Below are 10,884 nucleotides of genomic sequence, written 5' to 3' on the forward strand. Positions count from 1 at the left end.
CTGTCTCTCTCAGCCTAGTCTACTTCACAGGGTTGTTGTGGGGATTAATTGAGGAGGGGGAGAGATACGTACGCCACTTTGAACTCTTTGGAGAAAAAAGTGGCCAAGAAATGTAGTAAGTAAATAAATAATGCAACAAGCCATTTTGGGTTTTTTTTTAGTGTTTGGGAAGATCACTTCTGAGTATGGAATGTTATGGTGAGGGAAAGTGTGAAGCTTAAGGAAGCATGGAATGACTGGATAGATGGTTGTGAGAATTTGGGCAATTGGGAGAGAGTGGAGGGTGGGATCAGAACCTGTGTGAGTGTCAGAGAAACTTGCATATGAAGGTATGAACATAGAAAACTGCTCTCTCTCTCTCTCTCTCTCTCTCTCTCTCTCTCTTTGGAAAAGTGACAATGTTCCTTCTAGGACAGAATGGATTCAAAAACTGGTTGAATATGCAGAGTTGGACAATTTATCGGAAAAAATGAAAAATAAACCAAAACATTAATTCATTTCTAAGTGGGAAGTAGTTAAAATATATTTGAAAAATAATTGTCGCATACAACTCTGTTGTAGCATTCAAATAACATCTGTAGTAGTTGGTAGTAAGAATCAAGACCACAGATAATTAAATATTTATACTTTAGGCTTTGATAACAATCTGACAAGTTTTGGCAATAAGTTAATAATGAATATGTGAAATATGGAGTGGATGGGAAGTTGTACGTAAAGTAAGAAGATATTCTTTATTCTATTGTATTAGATATTTCTTTCTTTCTTTTAGTTGATTCGTTTATATTTTTGTATTAATGGACGATGAAGAATGTTTCTTTTGTTTATTTCAATTAAGCAAATATAGATCTATAGATTATATATAGATATGAATGAATGAATGAAAGAAAAGAAAACTGCTTTTTACCAAAATAAATCAGCTTTATTCAGACATTGGCCTGGTTGGCTTGTATTTCCAAGCAATTAGGGTTATGTGCTTGAACCTTTCCCATCTCCTCTGCAAGAACACCAGGAGCATCTGCTTCCATTAAAGATGCTGTTCCATGTGGACCCATGGAGAAATTCATGCTCCCCATCTCACCAAAAGGTCAAGCGGCCTTCCACCTGGACACTGCTTCTGCCTAGTGTGGCTCTAAGCTAAATAAATTCCCATTCTGCATTTTGACTCCCTCCACTTTTTCTTCAGGGCGCATCAGAAACAAAGCCGAAGTAGATGAAGCTGCAGTGGATGCGATCCTGTCTCTGAATATCATCTCTGCAAAATACCTGAGAACTTCCCACAGCTCTAACAGGTAATAGGATTTCCCCAACAGCCCGCCTGGCAAGGCGGAACCCTCTCCTCTTGACTCACCTAGGTCAGGTATTTGAAGCTGTATGTCAGAAAGGACCCCCAAGCCTAAATCCTTGTATCCTGAGCCAATGTGGATTGAAATTAAAATAAAATAAAATAACTCAGAAGAAAGGGTTGTAAGTTGTAAGTTGGCCATGATTCCTGAGGTTGATGGGAGTTGGAATCCCAACAACAGCTTCCTTTTCCCTCACTAGACAAAGGCAGCTGTGCACTCCCAGCTTGCAGATGTGATGCTGCCCTCTTGTGTCACGAAACAGGTACTGACACTAGACTGGTTACTCTATCAGCTCACATCCACACACTACATTTAAAGGACTCTTGTGCCACTTTTAACAGCCCTGGCTGCCCCCGCCCTGCAAAAAAAAAAAATCAAAAAAAAAAAAAAAAATCCTGGGAAATGTAGTTTGTTAAGGGTGCTTGGAATTGTAGCTCTGCAAAGTGCAGGGTCTCCTAACTCTCTTGACGCCCTTAACGAAGTACCCTTCCCAGGATTCTTTGGCAGAGAAGCCAAGTAGTATAAGTTTGCTTTAATAGTATGGTGTGGACCTTTGGCTAAGTCAAAGGTTTAGCTCAGGGTTTGGCTCAATCTTTGGGGATGTGGGAGCAGTAACAATTTATTTTGTGCTTTTTTAAAAACTGTTATCTATGAATGTGGGTTTTTTTGGGTTGCTGCTTGCCTATCCTTTTTTTCTGTTTTCTTTGTCTGCTTGTTTCTTCTCCCTCTCTGCTGTTCTTGCTTTGGGCTGCACTAATAAAAGCTTTCTGTGTCTTCACAGGCTCTTCCTTGATAAGGATATGCCTAGGTATTTTCAGTTTGTTTTCCTTTGTGCATACAGCTTCTGGCTTCAACAGAATGCTGTTATGCCTCTTCCCTTTCCCACCAGTAGTTAGTCCTTAGCAAATCTCCTAGCTCTGCTGTGTGACTTGAGTATTCTGTCTTCTCCTCGTTTCCCCACTGTGTTCAGGAGGCGACAGATGCTCCATTTGTCAGCTGAACAAATGAAAAACACACACGGAGCCCTCTTTTCCTCCTTGTGTTCCTTGTACTGTCTCAGATTGTGGTTTCCCAATTAAGATCTGGTTACCCTTTTTGTTTCCATGCTGGCTAGCCTATCCTAGGAGTCACTGTTGCACACAAGAATAATATTAGTAGTAACAATAATAAATAATTTTATATTGCTGTCTTATGAGGCACATGCCCCACCTAGTTTTAGATGCAGTTCCAAAAGCTTCTATTTTTATTGCTGGGAGGAGACCACTACCTCTGACCAAAGAAGGGAGGCCTTCTACAACAATGCTTGTCAGTGGTCTGCTCAGAGGTCCATTTTTTAAAAAACCATGGCTTTGTTTCTGTTCTGTTCCCTTCAGGACTTTCTACCGTTTTGAGGCAGTCTGGGACAGTTCCCTCCATAATTCCCTCCTTTTGAACCGGGTGACCCCCTATGGAGAGAAGATCTACATGACCCTCTCAGCTTACCTGGAGGTGAGTTATCTCATGGCCCCCCACACTGGTTGGATCTGGAATCAGGTGGAAGAAAATATCTGACAGAGGGTGGTACCCAGTGTTAGTCCTAGAACACTTGCACACTGGTTTAGTTGAGAGGGTAAACAGCTGCATGGCTCTCTTTTCCTTTCAGCTGGACCACTGCATCCAGCCAGCTGTCATCACCAAGGATGTCTGCATGGTTTTCTACTCTCGAGATGCCAAGATTTCACCCCCTCGCTCACTGCGCAGTCTCTTTGGCAGTGGCTATTCCAAATCTCCAGATTCGTAAGTTGAATAAGTTGTCTCATGTATGAGCATTGTGTGTATGGGCTGAGAGGTGTGGATTCTGAATGGATCAGCTTGCTGTTCTGCAGGGATTGTTGATTAAATGAGGTGTGGAGATGGGTGCCTCCCAGTGGTATCGTGGTCCAGGGTCGCTGAGGGTCTGCAGTAGCCACTGAGAAGAATTCTTCTCATCCTTTGTGCTCATTGCAGCCAATCAGAGTGAAAGGAGGTGAGTCAGCTGCTGAGGATTGGCTCCTGGGTTCACTCTGGAGAAGGCACATGGGAAGAACACCAAGCTGTTGTTGTTCTATAGGCTCCAAAGCTAAGCATTTGGGAACACTGAAAACACTAGGTGTTTCAGTTTCAAGAGAATGGTGTGCACGTTTATTATATTTATTTATGACTTTTCCATACCACCTTTCATTTGAGGATCACAGGACAGCTTATAATATAAAAGCACAAAAATGCACAGCATAGTAACAAACAAAACACCTCCCCCCAAGTTTCAAAGGCCATAGATTGTTTAATTAGCCAAGGTGAGCCTCCCTGGGGAGAGCATTCCAAAAGTGAGGCGCCACTGCAGAAAAGGCCCATTCTCGTGTTGCCGCCCTCTGAACCTCTCATGGAGGAAGCACACGAACAAGGGCCTCAGATGATGGTCGTGGTTTGTTACATATAGTGGAATTTCAAGGAAAACACAACTTAAGTCAGTCTGAAAGAAGATATTGAAACAGTCCAAATAATTTGTCCAGTACATGCACAGAAAATAGTAGATCTAGCTGAAAGGCAACACACAGAGATCTGCCTTGACCATTACAATGCAACACTAATAATTATGATGATGATGATCTTAGTTTAGTGTAATGAATTTGTAATGAATTCCTATCTGTAGTGTGAGTGTGGGTGGCATATATATTCATGTTTAGGATATATCCTATTTATCTACAATAAGCCTGGAGTGGGGAACCTGTCATCCTCCAGATACTATCGGACTACAACTCCCATCAATCCTAGCCAGCATGGTCAATGGTCAGGGATTAGAGCTCCCTCTGTGTTTTATTTAAACCAGACATTTTCATTCAGAACCATGAGATTCTGGACTCTGCTGGCTGGCGCTGATGGACCTTGTAGTCCAAAATCTTTTGAGGGTACCAGGTTGGTGAAGGCTGCTTTACCTTCTTTATATCTGAAAATATTATTTTATTTCCTCTGCTTTATTCTGTGCAAACAGCAATCGAGTCACTGGGATCTATGAGCTGAGCTTATGCAAGATGGCAGACACAGGAAGCCCAGGTAACAGGAAGGCACAGCTTTCCACATTTTCATAAAAGTATGCAAGCAGTCACATTCATCTTTGTTGGTTTATTTGCTATATTTGTTTATTCTGCAAAGGCACTTTTCATTTTTTAGAACCTTCTGAAGGACAGGATGGAAAAGGGAGAAAAAAACAATAAGCAAACTGAGGCAGCCCAAACTTTCATAATGTTACATAATGAAGTGATATAATGACCAGATGGAATGGCCAGTGTAAGACAGTTCTTTGGGGGGGAGGGGAGCTGCAAGGTTCTTGGCCCCAGCCAGGCCAACAGAGGAGGCCTCCCTTGTTGGCTGCTGATGAGAGAGGACGAGCCAAACAAATGTCAGCTGGTCCTTATCAGGTCGTCAGAGAGGGCTGTGGTTTCACCTGGTTCAGCTGCAGCCAGGTGGTGCTATTTATTGTGTGGGAGTATGACAGGGAGGAAACAAGGGAAAGACTGAGATGGCCAAGAGTTTCGGCAGGAGCGCGAGGTATGGCTTGTGGGGTGAACAGGGAGTGGCGATGTCGGCTCCTGGCTACTGGTATGAATTCCTTTGGGTGACTGTTGAGCCATTTCATTGCTCAGGGATGCAGAGGAGGAGGAGGAAAGTCCTGGACACTTCTGTGGCCTATGTCCGTGGAGAAGAGAACCTGGCCGGGTGGAGGCCCCGTGGAGACAGCCTCATCTTGGAGCACCAGTGGGAGCTGGAGAAGCTGGAGCTGTTGCACGAGGTACGTGTTGAGCAGTGGCCTCAAAAGAACCAGCCTTTGGGATTTCTGCAAGGCCTGGCTTTGTCATTTCCCACCCACCCGTGAGATGTAGTGGCCAAAAGCTGCCAGTTAAGCTGCCTGTTACTTATTTAGCTGCCTTGTAATCTCCACATGCTTCCCTTTACTACTTAGCTGTTCTGATTTGGGGTCTCAGTCCCCGAATCCTTGGAACAAACACTGTATGTGGTTTGGCAGGGAAGTAAGAAGAGTTTGTGATGCAAAAGTCAGAGAGAGGAAAACCACCTTGGACACTGGAATGGCTTTTCTTCAATTAACCACACCAAATGTGATGTTTAAGTCAGCTTTATTTTGGTTATAGCAACAGCCACTGGGGAATGAATTCCAAAGGCCTCTATTGACAGATCAACATCTATAAGCATACGTATTAAATATCTAAGCATGTGCGTGCTTTCTAGGTCAACAGGCAGAGTTCACAATTAGGTATTTAGGCAATGAACTTATCAGAAGAGCAAAAAGTAACATCACAGGAACAGAGGAAGAACAAGGCCATAAACCTATCCATCAGTGTCAGCAAATTCCTTCACACGTCTTCACAGATGTCTTGATTCTTTCTACATCATCCTTTCCCCAACATCATAGAATTATAGAGTTGGAAGGGATCCCACAGGTCATCTATTTCAATCCCCTGCAATGCAGGAATCTCACCTAAAGCATCCATGGCAGATTGCCATCCAAATTCTGCTTAAAAACCTCCAAGGAATGAGAGCCCACCAACTTCCAAGGGAATCCATTCCACTGTTGAACAGCTCTTACCATCAGAAAGTTCTTCCTGATGTTTAGTCAGAATCTCCTTTCTTGTAACTTGAATCCATTGGTTTGGGTCCTACCCTCTGGAGCAGGAGAAAAGCAGCTTGCTCCATCCTCCATGGGACAGCTAGATATCTGAAAATGGCTATCATACATCTTAGACTATCTATCAGTGTATGTATCAATAATTTCTCCACTGCAGCTGATACCATTTCTCTTGCTCTTCAGGTCGAGAAGACTCGCCACTTCTTGCTGCTGCGAGAGAAGCTGGGTGACAGCATCCCCAAGTCCCTGAGCGACTCGCTGTCCCCCAGCCTCAGCAGCGGGACCCTCAGCACCTCCACCAGCATCTCCTCTCAGATCTCCTCCACCACCTTTGAGAGTGCTGTCACGCCCAGCGAGAGCAGCGGCTACGACTCAGCAGACATTGAGAGCCTGGTGGATCGGGAGAAAGAGCTGGCCACCAAGGTACAAAGCCCATGTCCACAATGCGGCAGTTGAATACCAGAAGGTGTCAAGGTTTTCTTCTCTCAGGAAGGTTAATCCCAGAGAGCACCCAAGGCTACCCCACAAACATCCTGTCTCAGGAGGGAATTTGAACCCAAGCCAGCAGCCTTTTGTTTCTACACATCCTGTTGCCACCCCTAACTTTTGAATACCTAAAACCAACAAAGCACACAAGCTGCCCCACTTGCTCCACAGCTTTGGAGGTTTATGTGGGTCTGAAACATTTTTGCTGCTGGGGTGTGAATGGATGTGGTTAGCTAGCGTCTGGCATTAAATACATGGAACCCTCTTGCAAAATCTTTTCAAGACCACACATTTTTTTCTGGTCTACAGGACAGTGGAGGCTGGTCCACTGGGGATTAATTGGGCACTACCCCCCCCCAAACTCAGCAAGTTCCCATTTATTTACATCTGCTTAGAAGGAGGCTCTGCCTGTCATAGACTCTATGTCCACCTGTTGTAGCTTTCACTGCATTGTGCTGTACCAATTCTGAGGGGCACCAGCCACCACTGCAGGAAGACCACATTCAACAGCCTCCCAGCAGACCCAGCTGTGGGTTAGGTTGAAGGCCAGCTGCCTCCCATCTCCTCCTTTGTCCCCAGTGCTAACAGAGATGCTTCTTTCTTCTCTTCTAGTGCCTGCAGCTTCTTACTCACACTTTCAACCGTGAATTTAACCAGGTCTACAACAGCATCAGTGATTGTAAGGTAGGTTTGCAAAACGTTAAGAGGAAAAATGCAGGACATTTAGCACTGGGGTGGAAATGCTCAAGCTACTACTCAGCAGACATTGAAAGCCTGATGGATCGGGAGAAAGAGCTGACCAACAAGGTACAAAGCCCCCGGCAGTGTCCAAAACACTGAGTTTGAAAACCCCTCCTATCCAGTGTCCAGTGAGATTTCTTGGGGCTTCTGTTTGACCACCCCATGCAGTACTGTTCATTTATTCTTTTATTAAAAAATCCTGGCAGGCTCTGAAGAGCTCACCACCAGCCTCTTGTGTTCTTCCAGCTGTCCGATATCTCTCCAATTGGGCGGGACCCGTCGGTATCAAGTTTCAGCAGCGCCACCCTCACGCCTTCCTCGACCTGCCCCTCCTTGTCTGATTCAAGATGCAACTCAGTGGATCAAAAGTGAGTTGGTTGCCACCAGTGATACATATCCTGCCTCCACTGACAGAGGCAGGATGCCCCCGAGTTTTCTGGGAACCACAAGTTGGGAAAGTGCTATTGCCCTCAAGTTCTGCTTGAGGGTTTTCCCAGAGGCATCTGGTTGGCCACTGTGAGGACAGCATGCTGGACTAGATGGAACTTCGGACAAATCCAGCAGGGCTCTTCTTATGAGCTGATAGATGTTTCTGTTTCTTTCTTCTAAGCTTCTGTCCCTCAGTAGGCAATCTGCAGTCCTCTTCAGGCCTACTGAGCTTTTCCTCTGGTCTGTGAACTTATTTCACTCTTTCCCACTGGTCATTACTTTCCCTCTGCTAGTCCTGGTACATCCAGGCACTGGGCAATGCTAGGGCCTCGGGGGGGTCCGTGAATTGCTAGGGAACGGGCCAGACCTCAGTGATAGAGCATTGGTTTTGCATGCAGAAGGTTCCAGGTGCAGTCCCCAGTGACATCTCCTAGTAGGGTTGGGAAGAGCACCTTGAGTGAAGCCCTGGAGAGTCTCTGCCAGTCAGCGCAGACAGTCCTGAGCTAGATAGACCATTGGTCAGGCTTAGTGTAAGGCACCTTCCTATGCAACTAGGTACTCTGGTTTCTCTTCAGATCGTATAAATCTTTCGCCTTTTAACCATTTGTTTTTCTTTCTTAATTAACAAAAGGACCCCAGAAGCAAATTCTCGAGCCTCCAGCCCTGGCCCAGAGGGGGAGCCACCCTTCCAGCTGATGCCACCCATTGAAGCTTCTTACCTGGCAAGAGCAGGCAAAAATGAGTTCCTGAACCTTGTTCCAGATATTGAGGAAATCAGGCCTGGGTGAGACATTCACACTGCAGTAGCTGCTAAAAAATAAAAACCCAACACATGTTCCAGAGCCAAGAGTAAAGCAACAGCTACCCTTTTAGCACTGGGGCGTGTGTATGTGCACATATATGTGTGTATGCAATTTGTATCCATATATGTCAATGGGATTTGCAGTCAAGATGAGTATTAGATTGATAGAGTGATTGCCCTTCCTTCCTCCCCTAGTAGCCCAGGGTGGCAAAAAGAGACACAATTTAAAAGCAACGGAAAACATTCTAAAACAGATTTAAACATTCTGAAACCAATTATGATTAAAAACATCTAAAAGCAGTTACAGTTTTAAAAATTCTAAAAGTAACTACAAACAAAGACATTCTTCCGTCCATTGATCTCAGAGTTGCCACAAGAATTCTCTTGCTACCTGGGTAAACAGGAATGCTTTCAGAGTCCTCTTGAAAGTGAATAACAATGGAGACAGCTATACCTCACTAGGGAGGGTGTTCCATAACTGGGAAACCACCACTGAAAAGGGATGTTCTCTGCCTCAGGCCTTGGAGAGCTGCTGCCATTGAGCACTAACACTCCTGGGCTAGGTAGACTCAGCATTCTTGAGTTAGTGTCAGGCAGCTTCATTTAACATGCAGGTGGGGGAACTCAAACCCTCCTGGTGTTCTTGGACTGCACTTCCCATCACCCCTAGCAATCTGGCCCGCGCTGTCTAGGGCTGGTGGGCATTAAAATCCAATGAACACCTGCAGGGTCACAGGTTTCCCCATCCCTGATCTGACATTGCCGAAGTCCAGCCACTTTGAATGGCTTGAAGGTGAGCCTGGGTGAGAATGCATGGCTTAAATTGAGGCTGTGCCCTCCTGGGTGATGGCCAAGGTTCAGAGATGTTGGTAGTTGTAGCTCAGCAACACTGGGAGGGCCACGCAGGTTCCCCACCACTGTTCAAAATAGTGATGGCTCTGCTGGCTGTTTCAGGATGGTGTTCATGCCTTGGCCCAGTTGCTGCACTTCATTTTCAAATGAAGGTGCTTGGAGAATGGGTGTAGGCAGGAGAAAACGTTGCTGAACTTTGCCAAGGAGTCTAGAAGGAACCATCTGGCCCTCTTGGTCTGTGAGCAGTGGATTCACTGCAGCTCCTGGGGCCTCTTGGAGCCCATCTCAAGCCAGCTCCGTGTCCTTGAATGCTTTCCTCTTTGCCATTTCTTTCTAGCTCTGTGGTCTCCAAGAAAGGCTACCTGAACTTCAAGGAGCCGCTCTCCCCATCGTGGGCCAAGCACTTTGTGGTGGTCCGGCGCCCCTACGTCTTCATTTACAACAGTGACAAGGACCCCATTGAAAGAGGGATTCTCAACCTCTCCACGGCTCAGGTGGAGTACAGTGAAGATCAAGAGGCCATGGTGAAGGTCAGTTGAATGGAGGGTGGGGACACTGCAAACCTCCCATAGGATGTGGGTCTTTAATGAAAGGGATAAGATCAGCTCCCCAGAGGGAAAGGCCTTTTCAGGCATTCATTTGTACCTGCCAGGATGGGGTTGAGAAGGGAAAGAGTTCCACTTTCCTCCCATTTATGTGTCTTCAGGAAGAGGTGAAGGAATAGAAAACCCAGGGGGAAGAGGGAATGGAATATCTCAAAAGATAGCATGGCTGGTTGGTTGGCACTCTACACTGCAACTTTTTATTGCAATCCCCACATGTGCTACAAGAATGCAGTAGCAGATGTTTCTGTACTCCTTTTTCCTAAATCAAATTGGGGTGATAAGGCCATGAGGGTGCTATACCCCCTCACACACACTCTCCAACACAGATCAGAAAGGATTTGTTTTGGCAGGGCCATTTAATCCACCCAAATCTTGGCCACTGGGAGACAAAGATGCTGCCCTTCCCTGATCCCTTTGCAAACCGGGTATCAAATAGCTGCTTTAAGGGCTTTTGAGGATTTGCTGAGCGACTGCTTGCCTTTGTGATTCTAGACACCCAACACCTTTGCCGTCTGCACAAGGCACCGCGGAGTCCTCCTCCAGGCCATCAACGACAAAGATATGAATGACTGGCTGTATGCCTTCAACCCGCTTCTTGCTGGCACGATACGGTATGGCGGGGAGCCTTCCTCAGCCCAAGGGCCACCTTCCCTTGTGGGTAACGTTCTGTGGTGGGTGGAACCAGGCAAAAATTGGTGGAACTGTGACTCTTGGGTTACATTCCAGTGACAGAAAATTCTGAGGTTTCCATCCACAGGCACAGCTCCATCCAGGCAAACAAAAGGTGTGATCAGAGTTCAAGGACACATTCCAGCCAGGCAAAATCCCTTGACAAGGGTGCAGGGGGCAGTGAGTGGTGTGGCCAGGAGGTGGGATGTGGTCTGCAGAGGATGCTGAGGGCCGGGTAGATCCATATGTGGCCCCCCAACCCTCAGATTCCTTGTTCCCACAGTGAGAAAAGGGGGTATA

General features: G+C 46.0%; 1 protein-coding gene across 13 annotated transcripts in view; it reads left to right on the forward strand.

Annotated features, from left to right (window-relative positions):
• The window catches only part of KIF1B (kinesin family member 1B), a 132,736-nt gene that overhangs the window by 115,646 nt on the left and 6,206 nt on the right, over window positions 1-10,884 (forward strand). For all 13 annotated transcript variants that reach the window (XM_028740688.2, XM_028740689.2, XM_028740690.2 and 10 more), the window contains 11 exons: window positions 1,184-1,289; window positions 2,717-2,831; window positions 2,986-3,119; window positions 4,351-4,412; window positions 5,003-5,148; window positions 6,184-6,423; window positions 7,099-7,170; window positions 7,474-7,595; window positions 8,288-8,440; window positions 9,648-9,840; window positions 10,408-10,526. In XM_028740688.2, the coding sequence (XP_028596521.1) occupies window positions 1,184-1,289; window positions 2,717-2,831; window positions 2,986-3,119; window positions 4,351-4,412; window positions 5,003-5,148; window positions 6,184-6,423; window positions 7,099-7,170; window positions 7,474-7,595; window positions 8,288-8,440; window positions 9,648-9,840; window positions 10,408-10,526 (1,462 nt within the window). The remainder of the gene's footprint in view (window positions 1-1,183; window positions 1,290-2,716; window positions 2,832-2,985; window positions 3,120-4,350; window positions 4,413-5,002; window positions 5,149-6,183; window positions 6,424-7,098; window positions 7,171-7,473; window positions 7,596-8,287; window positions 8,441-9,647; window positions 9,841-10,407; window positions 10,527-10,884) is intronic.

This window comes from Podarcis muralis, chromosome 7 (assembly GCF_964188315.1).
Source record: "Podarcis muralis chromosome 7, rPodMur119.hap1.1, whole genome shotgun sequence".
In the NCBI taxonomy this organism is placed as follows: Eukaryota; Metazoa; Chordata; class Lepidosauria; order Squamata; family Lacertidae; genus Podarcis; species Podarcis muralis.